Source organism: Mauremys mutica, chromosome 9 (genome assembly GCF_020497125.1).
Source record: "Mauremys mutica isolate MM-2020 ecotype Southern chromosome 9, ASM2049712v1, whole genome shotgun sequence".
Lineage (NCBI taxonomy): Eukaryota > Metazoa > Chordata > Testudines > Geoemydidae > Mauremys > Mauremys mutica.
In genome coordinates this window covers 56135372-56157995 of record NC_059080.1, presented here as the reverse complement: position 1 = coordinate 56157995, position 22624 = coordinate 56135372, and the positions used below count along the sequence as shown (strand labels likewise).

The window sequence follows — 22624 nt, the reverse complement described above, 5'->3', positions numbered from 1 at the left end:
CAGAATTATTAAGTATTCCATGTAAAAGAGCGCAAAGTGTTTTAGTTAGTGTACTAAATTGAACTACTGGAATAATATTAGAAATATTTTCTTAAATGTTTAGCATTTCTTTACTTATTTTAATTTGACACAAGCTGTTTTCAGGAGGATGGGAAAGAAATGAACAGAAAAAAAGAGACAGAAAAGATGAAGAGTAAAATATAAAGAGAGAAGAGAAAAGAGAAAAAAATAAGTTAGATTTAAAAGATGGAAGAGAGAGTAAAATCCACAGATGCCAATTGTATTTGTTTGATATGTCACTGAAAATGTTATAAATTTTAAAAGTTCTTTTGACTTCCCTACTTGTTTCTTTAAAAATAAATCTGTATTTTGTATTTGTGGCACTAGAACGAAAAAAGTTTTTGAGACTTAAAAGGAATAAAAAGCTTACAGCAGTACAGGAAATTGTTCACAAACTTGTTCACAATTTTTACATCTTTCTTTACTATAGAGATGGCATAGAATTTGCCTTCAAATACCAGAATCAAAAAGGACAAGAATATCCACCTCCTAACCTTGCTTTCCTTGAAGTGCTTAGCGAATTTTCTTCTAAACTCTTGCGGCAGGACAAAAAGACTGTGTAAGTGATACTCTGTTGCCTTGTTATGGGCTTTGCTAAACTGTATTATTCATCATTGTGGTGGGTGGTTAAACTGTGCGCTTTAAGGTATTTGCAATCAAAGGGCCTGGTCCTGCAAATATGTATACTTGTGTATATGAGTAGTCCCACTGAAGCCAATGTTTGAACTTAAGCTTAACAATGTGTATGTTTACAGGATCAGTGCTTTAGGCCCAGATCCACAAAGGTACTTTATGCACCTAATACCCAAATTTAAGTGTCTGTGTCCCAGCTTTAGGCTCCACAGCAATCTGCAAAACTCGAACTCAGTTGCTGCCTAACCATTGATGTAGGTCTAGATAGGGCAGAATGGTGTTGACCCTGAAGACCAGAGCAGGAAGGCTGAATTTGATATGCAGGGCAATGGATACAGAGGAACAAATGAAGAGATTAAAAAAGAGGGTTGAAGTGATATGAATGATGGGTAAGCACGATTATTTTAGTGGCAGCATTTTGGAAAGGCTATAAGCAGGAGATGGAGGGTATCAAGACGACAGGAGAGAGGATCTTGCAATAGTCAAGGCAGGAATTGAATAGAATGAGGACAAGCCATCAAGCATCAAGATAGATAGGAAGAGTGGGATTTCTAATATATTGTGGAAAAAGAAACATCAGGATTTAGTCACAGCCTGGATGTGGTCTAAGGAAAGTCAGGAGTCAAAGATTACACCAAAAACGTATTCCTCTTTTACAGCAGAATGGTCTGTTTTTGTGAAAGATAAGAAATTCAAGATTCGGTCCTTAAGATTTGTGATTGCAAAGATCTATCTAAAGGATTTCTGACTTCAGTGGATCTAAGTGATGCCTATCTACTGTGCATGTCCGAGCTGGCCCTTTTTGCCAAAAAATTCTCAGGTGTGCTATCAATTCATTTGATGTAAAGACCACTTCCCTTTCAATTTATCATTGTGAAAATCATAGGCCTGATCTGTACAAGAAGAAAAAAATCAAATTAGTTAGCCTATTTAAACCTCTAGTATAAACACACTTAAACCAGTTTAAACTTTGTTTATGTCAATTTAGCCTGCATCAGTAAATTACCAACTTAAGCTAATATAAGAGAGGCTTAAATCAGTTTAAATATTAGGAGTTTACACCAGTTTAGCTACACTGAATTTCAAATACATTTAATTAAACCGGTGCATTTGTCTAGTATGCACAAGGCCCTCATGTCAGCTGCCCTGCCTTGTGATGGAATTTGTATGATTCTTTTCCTGAAAGAATGACTGACTGATCTAGGGAAGTTAGTAGGCCCAGACTTTAAAGGCCATGTCCAGAGTGAAAGAGGTATTTGCCTATATGAGGATTTTAATCATGAGAGAAATCACTCCATCATGCCCCCAGTGAACCTTCTCCATCTGGTAACAGATACTATCTCCATTTCCCAATGGGGGAGCACCTTGTTTCTGGTCTGAATTTGTCTAGTTTCAACTTCCAACCTTTGAATCTTATACTTTTGTCTGCTAGATTGAAGAGCCCTCCATTATCAAATTTCTGTTTCCCATATAGGTACTTGTAGACTGTAATCAAGTCGTCCCTTAACTTTGTCTAAAGATATTGAGTTCCTTGAGTCTGCTATTAAAAGGCCTGTTTTCCAATCCTGTAATCAGTCTTGTGGCTCTTCTCTGAACACTCCTCTATTTATCAGTATCCTTCTTGAATTGTAGATGCCAGAACTGGACACAGTACTCCAGTAGAAGTCATCCAGTGCCAAATACAGAGTTAATATGACCTCCCTGTTCCTACACAATATTCCCCTGCTTATGCATCCAAGGAGTGTATTAGTGCTTTTTGGGCATAAGGTCGCACAGGGAGCTCAAGTTCAGCTGATTATCCCATGGCCCCCTAGTTCTTTTTAGAATCTCTGCTTCCCAGGATTAGAGTCTCTGCTTCTCCATCCTGTAATTATCTCCTGTGTTCTTTGTTCCTATATCTATGGCTTTACATTTGGGAATATTAAAATGCATGCTGTTTGCTTGAAGCCAGCTTACTAAGGGATCCAGATCACGCTTTATCAGTGACGTGTGTTCTTTGTTGTTTGCCCTTCCCCCAGTCTTTGTTCTGCAAAATTTATCTATAATGATTTTACATTTTCTTCCAGGTTGTTGATTAAAATGTTGAATTGCATTTAGCAGGACCCAACTAGAAACATACCTGCTCAGTGATGATTCCTGTTTGCAGTTTACATTTTGAGACCTATCAGTTAGCCATCTTTTAATCCATTTAATGTGTGCCATGTTGATTTTGTATTGTTCTGGTTTCTTAATCAAAATATTGTGTACAGTACCATATAAAATGTGTTACAGAAGTCTTAAGTATATTACATCAACACTATTACCTTACATCAACCAAACGTGTAATCTCATCAAAAAAGTTACCATGTTAGTTTGACATGGTCTATTTTCCATAAACCCATGTTGATTTGTATTTATTATATTACCCTCTTTTAATTCTTTATTAATTTAATTCCATATCAGCTGTTCCTACATTTTGCCCGGAATTGATGTCAGGCTGACAGGTTTGTAATTACCTGGGTCATCCTATTTACTCTTTTTAAATATTATAACAACACTAACTTTCCAATATTCCTCTGGAACTTCCCAATATTCCTCTGGAACTTCCCCATTGTCCCCAGATTTACTGAAAATCAGCATTTATAGGCCAGAGCTCCTCGGACAGCTCTTTTACAAGTCTTGAATGTAAGCTATCTGTACCTACTGATTTCAAAATGTCTAGTTTTAGTAGTTGCTGTTTAACATCCTCCTAAAACACTAGTGGTATAGAAGGTATTTCATCATCATTTGGTGTGACTACATCATCTGATTTTTTCCCAAATGCAGAACAGAAATATTTACTGCCTTTTCTGCATTATTATTGACAGATCTACCATTTCCAACTAGTGATGGACCAATACTACCGTTAGGATTCTTTTTGCATCTAAAATACTTTACAAAACTCCTTCTTAATGTCTGTAACTCTACTGGCCACATATTTCTCATACTTTTGCTTCCCTTATTATTTTTCTACAATTCGTACCTTCAGATTTATTTCATTAGTATGAATATTCATTATATTCATTCGCCTTTCTTCCATTAATTATATTTATATTTAAATATATGTTATAGTTCTTCTTTGAGTGCTTGCTCATGTTCATTCCATGTTAGGTGTGTGCTTGCTACATGCACCAGTGCTGGAAGTTTTTCCCTCAATGGTACCCTCTGGATGGTGCTGGAACATTCCTTGGCTTTGGCAAACCTTTCCTTCTCCAGATCTGTTAGTTGTGAACTTTCTGTAGTAAATAGTTATATCAGTTGGTATTAGTTCCCTTAGTGTGTTGTTAGTTAGTTGTTGTGTCCCGGACAGGGCATGCCCCGCTCCGCAGGGTTTAAGAACTGTGACCAGTGTAAAAAGCCTATGCCGGTCAGTGATCCCCACACCAGTTGTTTAAGGTGCTTAGGGGAGTCTCAGATTAGCAACAGGTGTTGCATCTGTAAGAGCTTTAAGCCTCGCACTAAGAAAGAGTGGGGCATTTGACTTAAAGCGCTCCTTATGGAGTCGGCGCTGACACCGGCACCGGAGCAGCCGCGATCGGACTCCGCACATAGCACCATGGCTTCGGTGCAGAACACCCCACCAGTACCATCGTCGGACAGGCAAAAATCCACCTCACCGGCCAGCAAGAAGAGGAAGACTGGGAGAGGTCAGTCTCCTGCTTCCAAGGGCACGGAGAGGATGCGAGGCAAGCCTAGACCCACAAAGGTGGCTCATAACTTCCAAGTTGAGCAGGTTAGCCCATCCCGGCACGTGGAGATGCCGGAGGCTCTGCAGGTGACGCAGGGTATCTTGTCCCTCTCGGTGCCACCCACACCAGTGATGGCAGCTCCCAAATCAAGTGGTAAGCCTGCTCTTGGACCACCCCTCATCCCCGTTAGTGCAGCTCCACTCACCACCTCAGGGAGTGTCCCGCCACCACTTGCCCGCTGGCAGCCACCGCGCGTTGGACGTAGGGCTGCCTACTAGTTGGAGCCCTTGGTGCCAGTCTCCAGATTCCAGCCATCACTCTGCAAGCTCGAAGTGTCAGTCACCGGTAGTGTGGCATAGACCTATCAAGGCACACATGAGCCCATGACCCTGGTACCGGGAGCATCGTAGCCACTCTCCTTCAGTACGTCACCGATCCTGTGAAAGCCCCCATCAGGACTCTCAATAATGGTCACCAGCCTACAGATATAGGTCGCCATACCAGCGTCAACACTTGTAATCACGGTGTATATCACTGGGGTACTGCCACGGATACGCCGAACGCCGACGCTGGTCACTGGGATCTCGATGAGGTGGGTTGTTGCCAATGTAAGGATCCCACTCGGAGCATGGAGATGGATGCAGCCAGGACCGGGACACCTGGTCGGCCTCAGTGCGGTCCCGGTTTCCGGAACACGGCCCTCCATCTCAGGGCTCAGAGTCGTACCAAGAACCCCTGCAGGTGAGTCAAGGTCCTCCGTTGACAGCACCGGTCCTCCCTGTGGCACCACCAGGATTACCATGGGCCAAGAGCCAATGGCCTATGCCACGGCACCCCTGGAATCCATGGGGGTTCCCACAGCCCATCCCAAGGGCATAAATCAGTGTTGGGAGGCTCCAACAAGCCTTCGGCCACTGTCTCCCACCGACCTGAGATGGAGGCCACCGTGCCTGGAACCCCCCAGATGCAACATACAGGGGAAGGTGGCCCTACTGAGCAGATCACAGGCAGTGACACCTGCTGCACCTGCATCATCCTCCTCGTCCCCTGATGAGGCCATCATGGGGCCCCCACCTATAGTCCCCCAGGACAATGTCAAAGCTCATCAGGAGCTTTTGAGTAGGGTAGCCTCGAACTTGGTACTAGAAACTGAGGAGCTAGAAGAGCCCTCGGACACCCCCTTCAACATCCTCAGCTCGGCAGCCCTGGCAAGAGTCATGCTGCCAGTGCATGAAGGGGTGACTAAGATTACCAAGGCCTCTGGCAGACCCCCTTATCACTACCCCCAGTCTCCAAGCGTGCGGAGTGCAAGTACTTATGTGCCTGCAAGAGGGTATGAATATCTTCATACCCACCCTGCCTCAAACTCTTTAGTGGTGTCTGCAGTCAATGAGTGGAAAAGGCAGCAACAACCAGGGGCTACTCTTAAAAATAAAGAGGCAAAAGGTGGCGAATCATCAGGCCCTATTGGGTCTCTGATTTTAATATTTGGCAATCAATGGCCAAATTTCTTGATTCCCTGCTGGAGGACCCCAGAAAAGAGTTCCAGGCCATCCTGGAAGAGTGGAAGGGAATGGCGAGGGCAGCACTGCAGACGGCCTCAGACGCGGCTGATTCTGCAGCACAGACCATGGCTTCAGCCATAACTATGAGGAGGGCGGCATGGCTACAGTCCTCTGGCTTGTTGATGAAGGTCCAACAGTCCATCCAGGACCTCCTCTTCGATGGCCAAGCTTTGTTTGCAAAGAAAACAATCGATAAGCTACACGGGCTGAAGGACTCGTGCACTACGCTCAAGACCCTGGGCCTATACACCCCTGGGCAGCAGAGGAAGCCGTTTAAGCCACAGCCTCCCCACCAGCAGTGCAGCCAGGCTAGGCAATAGCCCTTCCAGAAGAAGGGCAAGGGTTATAAACGTCGTCAGGGCCAACAGCCCTCTACCTCGGCACAGGCCAGCTCTTCTCACTCCCATCAGGGGTCGAAGCAGGCGTTTTGAGAGTGTGCCCGAGGGCGACATTCCAGCCATTGTCCTGGATCCTGACCCCCTCCACTTCTCCAGCCGCCTTCCTTTTTTCCTCCCAACCTGGGCGTCTATAACTTCGGACCATTGGGTCCTCAATACTGTGGTGCAGGGCTATACCCTCCAATTGGTTTCTACCCCCCCATCCCACCCTCCCTCTCCGTCCCTCTTCAGGAACCCCTCTCACAAGAGTCTACTGCATCAGGAGGTGCAAGGCCTGCTGCAGAAAGAAGTCCCCCTAGATTTCAGGGGCCAGGGGTTCTACTCCCATTACTTTCTGATTCCAAGGGCCAAAGGGGGCCTAAGGCCTATCCTGGACGTGCGAGACCTCAACAAGTATCTCAAGAAGTTGAGGTTCCGCATGGTCTCCCTGGCTTCCTCTATCCCCTCCCTGGATCCAGGGGACTGGTATGCCACCCTCAACTTGAAGGACGCGTACTTTCATATAGCGATCTTTCAAGGACACAGATGCTTCCTCTGCTTCACAGTGGGATCCACACATTATTAGTTTGCGGTGCTCCCCTTCAGCCTGGCAATGTGTAGACGGTCGGACTCACCCCCGCGGCGCCTCCTGCTGGTGACTCCAGGAATTAGCTCTGTCCAGTGCTGGAGCACCCTCTGCAGGCCGGTGATCCGCCTGTCTTTTGGCCCCGAGTCCCTCCCTGGACCCCGGTGCCCTCTTACATGGGGTGCTGCCCTCAGCAATAACCCCTTTCTCTTAGGGTCTCCCCTCCTTGGGGAACCCCCACCCCACTATCCCCACTTCGCCTCAGTAGTGGCTACTGCCCAGTCTCTATCTAGCCCCCGTTCGCTGGGGCAGACTGCAGTAGCCAGCACTCATCATCGGCAAAGGGGGTTTGGACCTGCTGCCTTGCCTACCCCTAGGTTGCCCCCTGCAACCCCCAGTACCTCTTAGCCTATAGCTAGGCTGCAGCCTGGGGCTTTCCTAGGCTGGAGCTTCCCCAGCTCCTCAGCCTTTTCCTAGCCCTGCTTCACCCTAGGTACCTTGTCAGCTCTATGCAGCCAGGCCCATCTCTCTCTATAGGCAGAGAGAGACTGTGTGGCTTCTGGCTTCCCTGCCTTCTTATAAGGCCCTGTTGCTCTGTTTGGGGCGTGGCCCCCAGCTGCAGCCACTTCCCCAATCAACTCAGCCTTGAGAGCCACTGCTCTCAAGCCCTGCCAGGCCACTTTTTAAACCTCTTCACAGCAGGAGCAGGGTCCACCCTGCTACACAATGGCATAGAGGATGTTCACAAAATACATGTCAGTTGTGGCAACTTACCTCAGGCATCGAGGTATCCTGATCTACCCATACCTCAACAACTGGCTGGTCAAGGTCACTCCAGGTCCCAGGTCCAGGATGCTTTCACGATGCTGCTGACCATGTGCAGGAGACTGGGCCTGCTGATAAACAAGGAAAAATCAGTGTTGGTCCCTGTACAAAGAACAGAGTTTATCGGGCAGTCCTTGACTCCATGAGGGCGAAGGCGTTTCTGTCGCACATCAGGTTCCAGACAGTGAGGAACCTCATCGCCAAAATCTCTGCGTTTCCTCTCACGACGGCAAGAGTCTGACTACAGCTACTGGGCCACATGGAAGCATAGACATACATTGTCTGCTATGTGAGGCTCCGAATGAGACCTCTCCAACAGTGGCTGGCTACAGTCTATGCCCCGTCCAGGGATCACCTGGAAAAGATTGTCAGCATCCCACCAGGGGTACTCACCATGTTGCAATGGTGGACCTACCCTGGAACAGTCCTCGATGGAGTCCTGTTTGACAGCCCACATCCTTCGGTATCGTTGATATCAGATGCCTCAGACCTCGGCTGGGAGCGCACCGCGATGCAATGCGGACGCAAGATATGTGGTCCGCAGAGGAGATGACATTGCATAAAATGTCAAAGAACTCAGGGCAGCTCGCCTCGCCTGCACGGTTTTCCTCCAACAGTTATCTGGCTGAGTGGTTCAAGTGCTAAGTGGTTCGAGTGCTGACAGACAACACGGCCTCGATGTTTTACATCAACAGGCAAGGGAGAGTGCGCTCGTCGGCTCTCTGTCAAGAGGCACTCTGCCTATGGGATTTCTGCATCCAACATGCGATCCACCTGGAAGCCTATCACCTCCCCGCCCGTCCCAGTTGTCAGCAGAGTCTTGTCAAAAATCAAGAGAGACAAAGCCAAAGTCATTATGATCGCCCTGGCATGGCCACGTCAGCATTGGTCGAGCACGCTGTGGGATCTGGCAATAGCCTCCCCGTGGCCGCTGCCCGACTGTCCGGACCTTCTTTCGCAAGACCACAGTCGCCTCCTGTATCCCAACCTCGCCTCCCTCCACCTCACAGTGTGGATGCTGCATAATTGAACCCAGAGGAGCAAGCCTGCTCCAGGGAGGTGCAGCAGGTCCTTTTGGGAAGTAGAAAATCCTCCACTAGAGTGACTTATCTGGCAAAGTGAACGAGGTTCTCTCACTGGGCATCTGAGCATAGCGTCTCCCCGAAGCGCTTTTCTCTGCAGTCAGTCTTGGTGTACCTGCTCTTCCTAAAGAATCAGGGCCTGGCCCTCTCTTCTATCAAGGTTCATCTAGCTGCCATCTCGGCTTTTCATCCACCGATCCAGGGTAGATTGGTGTTCTCTCAGGAGATGAACATCAGGTTCCTAAAAGGCCTCAAAAGGCTCTTCCCTCCTATTAGGGATCCTGTCCCACAGTGGGACCTCAATCTAGTTTTCTCCATACTCATGTGTCTGCCATTTGAACCCTTGGGCTCTTGTTCCCTTTCCCACCTATTGTGGAAAGACGCGTTCCTGGTGGCAGTGACACTGGCTAGACGAGTGTTGAAGATTAAAGCCCTGACATCAGAGCCACCTTACACAGTCTTCTTCAAAGACAAGATACAGTTGCGACCCCGCCTGGCCTTCCTGCCGAAGGTGGTGTCTTCCTTCCATGTCAACCAGAGCATCTTCCTCCTGGTATTCTGTCCTAAACCGCACAAGACCAATGAGGAGAGGCAGCTGCATGCCCTGGACTTCACTGTGCCTTGGCCTTTTGCCTGGAGCGTACCAAGCCCGTCTGCAGGTTGACGCAGCTCTTCATCACGACAGTGGACAGGATATAAGGCCTTCAGGTGTCCTCTCAAAGGATCTCCAACTGGATTACCTCCTGCATCCAGACCTGTTATGAGTTGGCGCAGGTCCAGCCGCCACCTTTGGTGAAGGCCTTCTCGACAAGAGGGCAAGCATCCTCGGCAGCCTTCCTGGCACACATCCCCATCCAGGACATTTGCAGAACTGCAATATGGTCTTTGGTTCACACCTTCACGGCACACTGCCATCACCTAGCAAGCCAGAGATGACGCTGTGTCCAGCAGAGATGTGTTACAAGCTACAAATCCATGAACTCCTGCCCATCTCCGTTGGTACTGCTTGGGAGTCACCTAAGATGGAATGGACATGAGCAAGCACTTGAAGAAGAAAAGACAGTTACCTGTTCCGTTACTGGTGTACTTCGAGATGTGTTGTTCATGACTCGCCCTCCTTCCCCACTTGCAGAGTTTCCAGCAAAAAGGAACTGAGGGTGGGGGGAGCCGGCGGCGCCCCTTATACTGCACCATACGGACACCACCAGAGCCAGTCCCCTATGGACACCACTGAGGGAAAAACTTCGGCACCGGTGCATGTGGCGAGCACACACGCCTAACATGGAATGGACATGAGCAACACATCTTGAAGAACACCAGTTACAGAACAAGAAACTGTCTTTTGATTTCACTTTCCCTCTAACCCAAGTTATAAGGAGTGTGGTTTTCTTTCTCGATTGTGGCCTTTTTAGACATCTATTAAAATGTTTTTAAACAATTCCCATGTTATTAGTCAAACTTTTTTTGTTTACATTTTTTCTGCACTGATTTGGCTCATCAGTTGTATTCAGCTTTGTGAAATTGGCCCTTTTAAAGCAACAAGCATATATATTACTCATTTGGACTTTTTTCTGCTGAACATAGCAAATGTGATCAAATCATAGTCACTTGTACCTAAGCTATAAGACAAGGTGTGTTATAGAATTTCCTCTTGTTGGATTCAGCACTTTTTGAGTTAGAAGTGTATCTATAATCTATAATTACATCTATAACTTTTAGAAATTCTGAACGTGCTTTAGCATCATCAGCATGAGACCTCTAGGGTGCCACTCAGATGAAGTTCCCCATAATCACACAGCTTTTTTCCCTACACATTATAGATATTTGCATAAGAAGTCAGTCATCCAGTTATCTAGTGTGATTTGATGATCACTAGCAGACACCATCTTGTGCTTTATCTGTTAGGACACTGATCATAAGCATGCAAGATTACCAGAAACTGGTAATGTAATTTTTGACATAGAGTGCTTCTCCCCTCTCCTTTTGCTCACTCATTCCTTCCTAAATAAGTTATAACCAGTGATTTTAACATTCCAGTCATGTGAACCTTTCCACTAGATTTTTGTAATACCAACTAGGTTGAATTTATGCTCATAAATGAGCCATTCCAGTTCATTATGTTCGTTATCCAGGCTCCTAGCATTGGTGGGGAGGCAATTAAAAAATTTCTTCTCTTCACTTCCTTTGGTGTCTTGATTAATTTTGTTCTCAACATCTTGACTTTGTGCTAAATGAGTGCTCATTTGTTTCCTCTTTTCACTCTCCGCACTTGTTTTTAATTTAACGCCCTCCTAACTACTCTAGTTGGCTCGTGTAGCTCAGGCAATAGAAGTTCATACTTGTAGCTCCAGAAGTCTTGGGTTTGGACCTCACTACCAATGACACATCCAGGGGTATTGTGTTAAATGATAATGTAATTAAAGGTTGTCTCATAATACATTTCTCAAAAGAACAGAATTAATGTTGCACAGACATCCTCAATTCTGGGATTTCCTAACTTTTGAGTGCTTGACTTCACAAGTGTAACAATACTTTTTTAACAGTTTTTGTATAGATTATCATATTAATCTGACTGGCTGTTTTAGATTGTATGGTTAAATAATTGAAAAAGACAGACCAAAAATGCCTGAAGTTCACCAGAATATACACAAAAACTTGTAGTTGGTGGAGATCTAATTTGGAGAACAGGCCCTCAGTTTTTTTCCAAAAGTACTGCAAGTATGTACGAACGCCAGCAGGAACAATTGGGCTCCAGTGCCTACAGATTGTCAATATCTTTAATTTCAAAATAATTTGTTGTGTTTGAGAACATAATTCTCTCATTGTTCCTCTGAAAAAAGTATGCCAGTGCTCAGAATATTGCCAAATTCAATCCATCTGTTTACATGGATGGAATATGTATGTTGATCGTATTAGGGATTGAGACTAGAAATAGCATTCAGGTATAGTATAAACGTGGTGAATGATTTCAGACCACTATGGGTGTGTTATGGGGGAAAGAGCACTTTGCATTGTTCCTCAGGGAATATTTGTAGACAGTTAAGCAGCTGTTTTAACTAGTTCTGAAGGGAATTTTATTGAGTCATCTTCAGTCAGAAAGATGGTGCCTTGCCAGTATGTGTTTGTAGGATTAAAATAGAAAGAAACAGCATGGGAGATCTTCAGGGCCTCAAGATAAAAGTGTGAAGAGGGCCCCTTAGGGGTTGGGCAGAGGGGAAATGATGCACAGAAAGTTATTTTACACATTGTCTTCTGTTTTCACAGTCACTCATATTTGGAGAAGTTCCTGACAGAGCAGATGATGGAAAGGAGGGAAGATGTATGGCTTCCACTGATTTCCTATAGAAATTCACTAGTTACTGGGGGCGAAGATGACAGAATGTCTGTGAACAGCGGAAGTAGTAGCAGCAAAGCATCTTCAGTGAGGAATAAGAAAGGACGACCTCCACTTCACAAAAAAAGGGTGGAGGGTATGTATGGCTTTACATTATGCCTTTAATTAATACATTAAATTAATTAACCCTTCTTTTCTTTCATGAGTTCTGTCTGGCTTTGGCGTTGGCACTGAAATATACACATACACACTGCACTGATTAAAAAAAAAAATCTTGTTTTACAAATTCCTGTAGATTTTTCTTTTTGAAATTGTTTACACATATCCCCACTCTTGGGGATGTATGCTGAGATTTGCAGCTCCAGAACTGTTAAAAGCATTTGGTCTTAGTGTGGAGATAGTATATGATTACAGAGTTACATGTTAGCCCTACTGCTTGTTCCCCCTCTGATTTCTGTTTTTCTAACTTGTTTTCTAACTTGTTCCGATCTGGAAATTACATTCTCTCACTAGCGTTGCCACACAAACCCAAGTGCTAAATTCTGACATAGCCTGACATTTTGGCAAAAACATAGGAAAAATGATAAAAAGGAAAAATATAAAAATTAGTAAAACTTTAGAGAAAGGTGACTTACTAGTATCTAGTTCTTGGAGGTGATGGTCTATATTGAGCTACATCTGTTGGATGCACATTCGTCCTTGTTACAGAGCCATCTAGAAAATAGTGTCCATTGCGACCTCACACATGCTTCATAAAGGATGCACATGTTCATACATAATGGCATATAGGGAGCTGACATCCCGAGCGCCACTCATAACTTGTCTCCACCTACTCTTAAGTTCCATTGTAAGACTCCAAATAAACAGAGAACTCAGGTGGGAAGTATCAAACAGTAACTTTATCCTCTTCTAAGCAATGCTTGCAGGACTGCTTTCCTAAAGTGGGCATCAAACCTAAAGACAAAATCAATAGAGTATTGCTGTGCCTTGATCTTCATTTAGAGACATTTGAGTCCTGCTGTGAAGGCAGCTTTTGTATAGATGAAATGAGTTTTAAAACCTTCAGGTATAGACACTCTTGCAAAGTCATAGCAGGTTTTCAATCAAAGTCTCTATTAGTTCCCGCTGTGTTAGTTTCTATATTCAGAAATTATCCAGCGGATTTACAAAAAAGCTTAATCCTTTCCAAATTGCAACTGAGGGCATGTCTACACTTACCGGGGATCAGTGCTGCTGCAATCTATGCACCGGGGGGTTGATTTAGCAGGTCTAGGGAAGACCCGCTAAATTGACCGCAGATCGCTCTCCCGTCAACTCTGGTACTCCACCAGAACGAGAAGAGTAAAGTAAGTCGATGGGAGACACTCTCCCGTTGATGCAGTGTAGTGTAGACCCCGTAGTAAGTCAACTCCAGCTATGTTATTCACGTAAATGGAGTTGCGGAACTTAGGTCGACTTACCCTGGTAGTGTAGACAAGGCCTAAAAATCCATTGGGAGCATGCTAGGGCAGAAGAAAATCATTACAAACTGACCCTTGAAAAAGACAAGAAAGAGTAGAAATAACAAGCCAATTTTATCATAACAATTGACTAATAGCAGGTCACCACAAGATTTGGGATTGAGGTATTGAATACTAGGATCCAATACTAGGATTAATGAGCCAGAAAAGTTGCTGGGGACCAAGGCCAGGCAGCGGTGTGGGCTGCGATGGGGAGGAGATGCAGTAGGGGGTAAGTGGGGTTGCAGGCTGAGGGTGCAGGGGGTAGGATGGTGGTGTGGAGTGCAGGGGACCAAGTGCGGGGCTGGGCTGGGGCAGCCTGGTGTGGGCTGGGCCAGTGTGTGGGGGCCAAGGTGCAGAGACTCTGACTTTGCCCAGTGGGAAGGAGCCTGCCAACTCCTGTGCTAGGGGGATGGGCTTCCAAGCTGCCCATTCACCTGAGCTCAATGGGCTGGAAGCTGTCCTCTGATGATGCCCGTGTCCCTCTGTGGCTGCGCAGGGGCTTGCTCTGCTTTAGAGCCCTGGACACCTGGTGCCAACCTACCTGGAAAGGATACACGTTGGGGTCTCTCCAACCCAGCTGTATGAAGTTTGGGAGTGGGGGTAGTAGCATCAGGGAAGACACTAGGGGTCCAAGGCCAACTTTTAAGGAGGTGGGACAGGGCGGCACACTGATATTTTGCCTAGGGCAGCAGATCGGATTGAGTGGCCTCTGCCAGTGATTAGGCAGTTGGACCTTGGGGTCTCAGCTCAGGATGTTTAGAGCATCCCAGATGGGGTAGTGCCTGGAGTCTGTTCAGCCTCTGGAGGCTTAAAGAACACGGATTCAGTTTGGATTGCCTCACAGCAGTCTGGTGAGTATCCAACAGGGGGAGCTCAGCCAGATCTGGGACAAGTGCAGCCGACAGTCTGGTCAAGAGTCTATATATGGTTGATACTCGACATAAATCTGCTCTCTGTATGGATTTCTACTGGCATTACTTAATGCCCAAAGGAAATCAAGCACAAAGGAGGAACTGAAAAGAAACTATGAGATAAATTTGAATGGCAGAGGTGCTCCAAGGGCATTTGTGTTAGGGTAAATTCAAGAACAAGCAGGCAACAGTTAAGCCCAAAAAGAAAAAGGCATGAGAAAAATGACAAAATCCAAAGGGATCTCCCTTCCCCTCCCTCCTTTCCTAATCCCTCTCATCACTTACTTCTCCTTTCCCCCATCAGTGAAACTGAGATCTCTTGTCTTTTCTCCTCCTCTAATCCCTCCGCCTGCCCCAGCAACCTTATCCCATTTCCTGATCTCCCTCGCTCACGCTGTAATCATCTCCCTCTCAATCTCTCCCTTCCCTGTGGTTCGTTCTCTTCGCAGTACAAGCAAGCATCCTTTAGTCTCTCCCATGTTAAAAAAACTCATGGTTGATTCTGGTTGCATCTCCAGCTACCACCCTGTCTTCCTTCTTCCCTTCATTCGTAGGCTCATTGAACGCTCTGTCTGCAATTGCTGTCTGGAGTTCTTTTCCTCCACTTCCATTGTAAACAGAGACTCTCCTTTCTAGCTTCTGCTCACTCCTCTCCCACCAAAGTCTCTGATGACCCATCCTTGGCCAGATCTCCATCCTTATCTTGTGCTCCTCCTCATCTGTTTGTTATATCCACATGTTGTCTTTCATGTTATACATTGATTGTAAACTCTTTAGGGTTGGAACCATCTTTGCTCTGTGTATATTCAGCACCTGGTTCTCTAGGCACCGCTGCAATACAAATATTTGATTGATTATTATTGTTGTTGTTTATTAGAATACCTGCTTTGAGGTTGAAATGTTGTTAGGAATACCTGGTAGTTCAAAGAAGGGGAGTGAATCTTGTTCCTAATTCTTCTTTGGCATAAGGAGTTGGGATCCTTCCTCCTGAGTACTAATACAAAATTTAATTAGATCTGGAAATTAAACTTCTTGGAGATTTAATCCAGATTAATCCATCACCTAGTTACCTATTTATGGTGTAAAATACTGAATTTGTAAACTTATAGTTTTGCAGAATTTGCTCTAACTGAGGTAGTGAACTGTATCAAAATGTACCAGTGGATGAATACATAAATTCAAGTCCTCAATTAGCACTATGTATGCATTCTAAAGCTTATACTTTATGCAATATGTGCCGCCAATAAATATCCTGTTTAAAGTTGGCCTGAATAAGTTATGAATCATAGTAATATTGTGCTGAATAAATTCACTGTCTCAAGTAACTAGCTAAATGCAATTTTATATTTTTATAGATGAGAGTCTGGAAGGCTCATGGCTAAACAGGAACGACACCATTCAAACTCCAGGGGCTCTGCAAACACCACAGCTCACTTCAACTGTATTGAGAGAGAACACTAGACAAATGGGAGAGCAGATTCAAGAGCATGAGTCAGAACATGGATCTGAACAAGATTTTTTACACAAGTATGTACCAAGATGTTATGCTCAAATGTGTTGTGCTGAACAAGAAACACATGCTAAACAAAACAGTTGGGATAGCGGTAGCAGTTATACAACTTGTTTGTGGTTTTACATTTGCAGCATATATTTTGGAGAAAAAAAATCTCTTGCCTGGTATAAATTGTGTCAAATGAAAATATCATTTTTAGATTCTCAGAAAACAAACTATGTTAAAACAAAGGTAGAAAGGGCATATCCATAATTTAGGGGGGAAATATATTACAAGGATGCTGAAATTATCCAATGCAATAACAATACAATTATTTTAAGGCATTTTAGTGTCTGTGGCCCTCAATTAGTTTTAACTGATTTTTAAAGACATGGGATTTTTCTTTTATTTTTTCACCACCACAAGGCAGAGTTAAGGTTATTTGGGTGCCCTAACTGTGCATTTTCATAACTTGAAAAATGTTTGAATTTCTTTTAAGTTTACCTTAAAAGCTCTTTTCCTGAGTTTATAATGCTTGTTTGGGGGATAATTATAACATGCCTATAACTTATTTTACCCTAAATTACAGATCTTAACTCCATTTTTTTGTAGTTTTTCTGGGAATTTCCTTGGTTATCTTAATTTAAAAGTTCATACATGAACACTGAACAAGAAACTGTGAGAATGCTACTATGTGATATTTCTAAAACTTTGAAGATATGTAATATCAGACATACATTTTGTTTGTTTGTTTTAACTTTTATAGGCAAATTCACTGGTATGCTCTGGCTGCATAATATCATTCTGGAGCAAAGCAGCCAGGCCATACTAGCCAGTGAAACTGAGTTTACAGGAACTTTGTTTTGCCAGTGTAGTGCAAAGAAGGCAAAGTATACTGTCTTGAAGTTGGCCCGAGAAAAAACTTACTGACGTGGCATCTAAAAATAATAAATACAAAATCAGTGTTGTGACTGAGTTAGTAATGCTGCTCTATATGTGTTAGTCCCCAGATGCAGATATCTTGGTTGGGCCAGCAGAAGCTAGAAGATTTAAATCGAAAGGACAGGACAGGAATGAATTACATGAAAGGGAGAAGTGGTGTAAGACATGCAGTGTAAGTGTTCAAACCACCGAAGATCCTTTTCATGATGAGTAATTGAATCAGTGAATCTGTTAATGATGGACTTAACCCTGCCCTGTGTAGCTGCTATTTTATTAGGGTTTGTAAAACATTTTATCTCTCTTAATACAAGCACACTAACAGCTTTATGAAGTTATGATGTGCATCAGCAGAGGGAGTGTGGCCTAAGGTTTGGCACTCAGCTCTGCAAGACATTGATTGCTCTGGCCCCATCCATCAAAGCACTTTAAGCATAAGAGTACTCCCACCAAAGTCAGTACGACCACTCATTTGAATAATCATTTGCTGAAGTGCTTTGCTGGATTGGGGCCAAAGTGTCCAGCACCTTACAAGATCAAGCCATTAATGCTCAGGCCTGGGAACCAGTTTTGGGTTCTATTCCCAGAATTCCTGGTGATTTACGGTGAGACCTTGAGCAATCACGAGACCTCTCTGTACATGCTTGCCCTATTGTAAAATGAAGCTATTACCACTTGCCTGCCCTGGAGGGTTGTTGTAAGGTTTAATGCTTCAAGTAGCGTCCCTATGAGTGTTCCACTTCCAGTGTGCATGCACCTCTCAAGCCCTTGATCAGAGATTTTCAGTTAGCAGTGTCTGTTTGACTCGCGTATGCCTCCTGGTACCAGACACCAAGGCTATATAGCTCTCAGTCACCTCAGCCTGAGACAGACCCTTAGTTGAGCGTGCCTTGGCTTTTCTATTTTTCTATACTTGTTAAGATAGTTAGTATTGACAGTTGTTAGTACAGTTATATTAGTTAGATAAGTATTGAGAGGATTGTGTTTTTTCTCCTGTTTTCCCTTCAGGAGGCTTGTTTTTCCTAGCAGGGCATGCCTGGCTCTCCAGGCTTCAAATGCTGCCTCTCCTGTCAAGAGGTTATACCTGTAAGGACAGCCGCTCTAAATGTGTCTGTCTGTTGGGGGGGTCCCACATCTCCAAGAAGTGCAACCTCTGCCTGGCCCTCAAGTCCAGGGCAAAGAAGAATAGGGAGATTAAACTCTCACTATTGATGATGGAACACTGCCATAGGCCAGCTTCTGAGTCACTCCTCCACATACCTGTCTCTCAACTGATCCAGTGCCCTTTCAGCCTCAGCACAGGCTTCCCCTAAGAAGGTGAAGACTTTGGAGGCTTCATTGAAGACTTCTAAAAAGAGGAATGCAGAGTCTCACATTAAGGAGCCAGCTCTGAAAAAGCCCAGGAGAGTTCTACAGAGAGATTTAGTCTCCAAAGCCTCAACCTCTTGACTTGGTACCATTGAGTTGGAGGACTCCTCCTCTGGTACTGCGGAGGTAGTGAAGTCCCAAAGCTTAAAGGACAGACATGGCTCCCATAGGACCTTGGTACCCTCTAGCAGCAAGGAGGGAAAAGATACTGGACTGGCACCATCAAGCTCAGACCAGCTGTTGGTACCTATGTATTTGTCACCAAGCAAGCATCTACTTCAGTATAATCACCATCAGTGGTACCGTCAACTTCAGCAACTGTGTGCTCAGCTACTGCATCGGTAGTGATCCCCTACTCGATACCACAAACATTCAATTGTACAAAGGATCTCTCTATAATGGATGAACCAAAGCCCCTGCTCTTTATGGGTACCAAATCTCTCTCAGTACCAAGATCTCAATCTCCTGACCACCTTCCTCTGGTAATGTAGGACACTGCACCACTTTCTGTGAGTGCTCCTCCATTGGATGAGATGGAGGAGGATGAAGGCGACTTCTAGTCAGTCTCCTCTATTTCTGTTCAGGGTTCTCCAGCATATCCCTTCAGGAACCTACTCTCTGACAGTCACAGGGAAGACCGTTTACCATCAGCGTTTACCTAGAGCGGCTCCGGCCCGATGCTCCCTGCCTGCCTGCTCTACCTCCGCGCCAATCCAAAGTGCGGACAGAACCTGGAGGAGGAGAGGTGCGGGGGGGTGGGGGTTGAAGTTGCTTCAGGAACCGCCCCCACCAGCTCCCAGTTCCCGGCCAATGGGAGATGCTGGGAGCAGTGCCTGAAGCAACAGCAACACACACACACCCCTGTGCTCTTGCTCCCCCATGTTCCAGCTGTTTCCCGGAGCAGCGTGGGGGCAGGACAGGCAGGCAGGCAGGGAGCGCCGGGTGTGCGCCAGGCCAGAGCCTGCCCCCTGAACCCGTCCTGCAGCCAAACCCCCGCCCTGAGCCCTTTGCTGCACACCGACCCCCTGCCACACTCCAACCCACTGCCCTGAGCCCCCTGCCACACCCGTCACCCCTCTTGCACCCCACACCCCAACTCCGTGCCCTGAGCCTCCTGCTGCACCCCTCCTATACTCTGACCCCCTGCCCTGACCCCCTGCCACACCCCTCATCCCTCCTGCACCCCACACCCCAACTCCCTGCCCTGAGCCCCTGCCACACCCCACACGCCTCTTGCACCCCCTGGGGGCAAGGAGGGGGCAGAGTTGGGGTGGGGATTTTGGGGAGGGTGGAGGGGGAGGTGTCAGTAATGCGGCCATCGGGCCAATGTACTAGTCCTCATGTGGCCCTCTCATGGTCATTTGAATTTGAGACCCTTGACCTAGTCATCTTTGAAGCAACAGTTTAGATGGTTGGTCAAGAGTTTGAATCTTCCCTCGCATCTGATTTTACAGCTGCTCCCATTGTCCCCCTTTACTCCCCTTTGGAAGACCAACTTTGCCTATTTCCAACATGCTTGGGGGAGGATCACTACAGGCACGTGGGTCATAGAGGTCATAACATCAGGTCATACCATGTATTTTATATCACTCCCCACCTTGCATCCCCCTTTCCCATCCCTCTTCAGCATCCCACTCTCGAGCTTTTAATGTGACAAGAAGTGAATTCTCTCCTTCAATTAGGAGCAGTAGAGCCAATCCCTCCTCCTCACAAGGGCAAGGGATTTTACTCAAAGTATTTCCTTGTGCCAAAGAAGGACAGAGGGTGGGAACTGCTCTTAGATCTAAGACTTCTGAACATATTAATAAAGTCTCAAAGGTTCAAGATGGTGACTCTGGTAGTTATAATTCTTAGAGTGATGGTCCCTATTGTATTCCACTAAGGGTTATACTCAGGCGCCATGCGTCTGAAGCTGGAGTTTTTAAAAGTAGTAGTGTCAGTTGGTCCGCGCATGCACCCTTGTTCTGTCTCATAGTTTTTTGTCTGAGGTGATGAAGAGCAGGGAGGACCAACTTTGCCCTCAGTTCCTTCTTACTGCTGCATGGCCCGAGTCGGAGCCTCTGCTGTTCTTTTGTCTCTTGTGATGCACTTTCTAAAACACATGCTTGTATATAGTTAGTATTTTTGTTGTTTTTACAGTAGTTTAATGTTAGTAGTAGTTTTTAGGATTTTTACAGACGTTGGGGTGCCGTTTACTGGTCTGCTTTCCCCATCACCCTCCCCAGCACACACATCTGGGTATTGGATTATGCTGAAGACATTGGGGTTCAAGATCTGCGCGTCTGACCTTCGCTTGTTGTTGGTCAGTGATAAGCACCAACATTGCCTTTACTGATTGGGAGAAGCCCACATTGCATCCGGGTGCAGTATCTGCCTCTCCTTCCCAAGCCTTTACTTCCCCACCTGGGAAGGCTGGTCTGTACCTCAAGAAGCACCTCATGGAGGTCACCATGAGGCCACAGTCGGATCCAGGCTGGGGAACCCCCGCCCCATACAATGGCCTGAGCGATCTAGACGCACACCTCCTACCGCAAAGACCCAGTCTGGTTCCACGGTGCTATGGATCCCATCCTGGGGCCTAGTCATCAGGCAAGAAAGCATATTCATAAGCATGGCAGTAAATCTTCCTCCAGGCCCAAGAAGGAAACTGCACCGTCCACAACTTCCAGCCACAGAGAAGCAGCATGTTCCAAGGCTCACAAGCACAGCAAGCAGTCACACACACAATGCCGGACCCACCAATTCTGTCCACCGAGTCATATATCCATTCCAGATCAGCACCACTGAAGTCAAGGGACCCCTCAGTCCTCCATTCCAGCTCTAGTTCTGACTGCGGAGCGTGTACCGTTGACATTGGAATTGGCTCCCGAGCCTCATGAACTCTTTGCCTTGGAGGAGGTGACATCTCCACATCTTCAGGTTCAGTCTCCATCTAAGGGGGTATGCTGTCCTACCTTGGACTTACCTCCTTCAGATCATGTTCCTGCCTGCTCCCTTACATCTCCTGCAGTTCCAACGGTACCGCCATTGGAACCAGGCTCTGACTTTTCAGCATCAGAGGACTCGGATAAAGCGCAGGATCTGCCCCTTCTATACCGTCAATATGACTATCCGAAGGTTCCGCCAACTCAGTGGCAGTGCTCTCCCTTTCTCCAGCAAAGGAATCATTGGTACCCCAGTCCTGGGACCCTTCCGCAGCAACTATTGGCTCCATCTTGTTGACTGCACTGGGGGACCTGGCCCCAGTATCCGCCTTTGGAACCTTCCCGCTCAGCTTGGGAGGAGTCCCCCATCTGGTCTCTTCAACTGTCATTGAGTAGGCATTCAGAACTGGTGGTGGAGGATGAATCGCTTAGCGCAACTCCAATGATACCGCTGGAACCAGAGAGTTTCTCTGTCATCATGGATGGGCTCTCTCCTCACCATCAGATTATTACCGCTAGTTCCAGGACCTTTTAAGCAGAGTGGCTGAACACCCCCACATCCCACTGGAGGAAATACAGGACAAACAACACCAGCTGCTTGATATCTTGCATGCCTCGGTACCCAACCAGAGTGTATCTACCAATCGATCCCATTCTGCAACCAGCCCAGACTGTCTGGCATACTCCAGCCACTTGCACACCCACCCCCAAGGGGGCAGAGAAGAGGTACTATGTACCTGCGAAGGGGTCTAAGTTTCTGTTCTCTCACGTCCCACCCAATTGCCTCATCATATAGGCTAGGGGTGGACAAACTACAGCCTGCATACCGGATCTGGCCCCTCGGGGCTTTGGATCTGGCCTGCGGGATTGCCCCCTGTGATGCTGCGGGCCTCGCACCTCTCTCAGAAGCAGCCCTCGGGCGGGGGGACAGAGGGCTCCACGTGCGTTGCCCTTGCCTCCAGGCACCACCCTCCACAGCTCCCATTGGCCGGGAATGGGGAACCCTGGCCAATGGGAGCTTCGGGGGAGGTACCTGGAGGTGCGGCAAGGGCAGCGCACACAGAGCCATCCGCCCCCTGCCACCCCGCTCCCCCAGGAGCCGCAGTGCTTCCTGGAGTGGCACAGGGCTGGGGCCACTCCAGAGCCGCTTTAGGTAAGTGGCACCAGGCCGGAGCTCGAACCCCTCCCGCACCCCACCCCCCAACTCCCTGCCCTAAGCCTCCTGCCTGCACCTCACACCCCTCCTGCACCCCAACTCCCCTCCCTGAGCCCCCTCTTACACCCCGCACTCCTGCACCCTAACCCCCTGCCCTGAGCAA

The 22624-nt window shown here is 46.5% G+C and overlaps 1 protein-coding gene across 4 annotated transcripts in view; it reads left to right on the top strand.

Annotated features, from left to right (window-relative positions):
- STAG1 (stromal antigen 1) overlaps nt 1-22624 on the top strand; it is a 349145-nt gene that overhangs the window by 315196 nt on the left and 11325 nt on the right. For all 4 annotated transcript variants that reach the window (XM_045030098.1, XM_045030097.1, XM_045030100.1 and 1 more), the window contains 4 exons: nt 491-619; nt 12100-12305; nt 15938-16109; nt 17078-17188. In XM_045030098.1, the coding sequence (XP_044886033.1) occupies nt 491-619; nt 12100-12305; nt 15938-16109; nt 17078-17188 (618 nt within the window). The remainder of the gene's footprint in view (nt 1-490; nt 620-12099; nt 12306-15937; nt 16110-17077; nt 17189-22624) is intronic.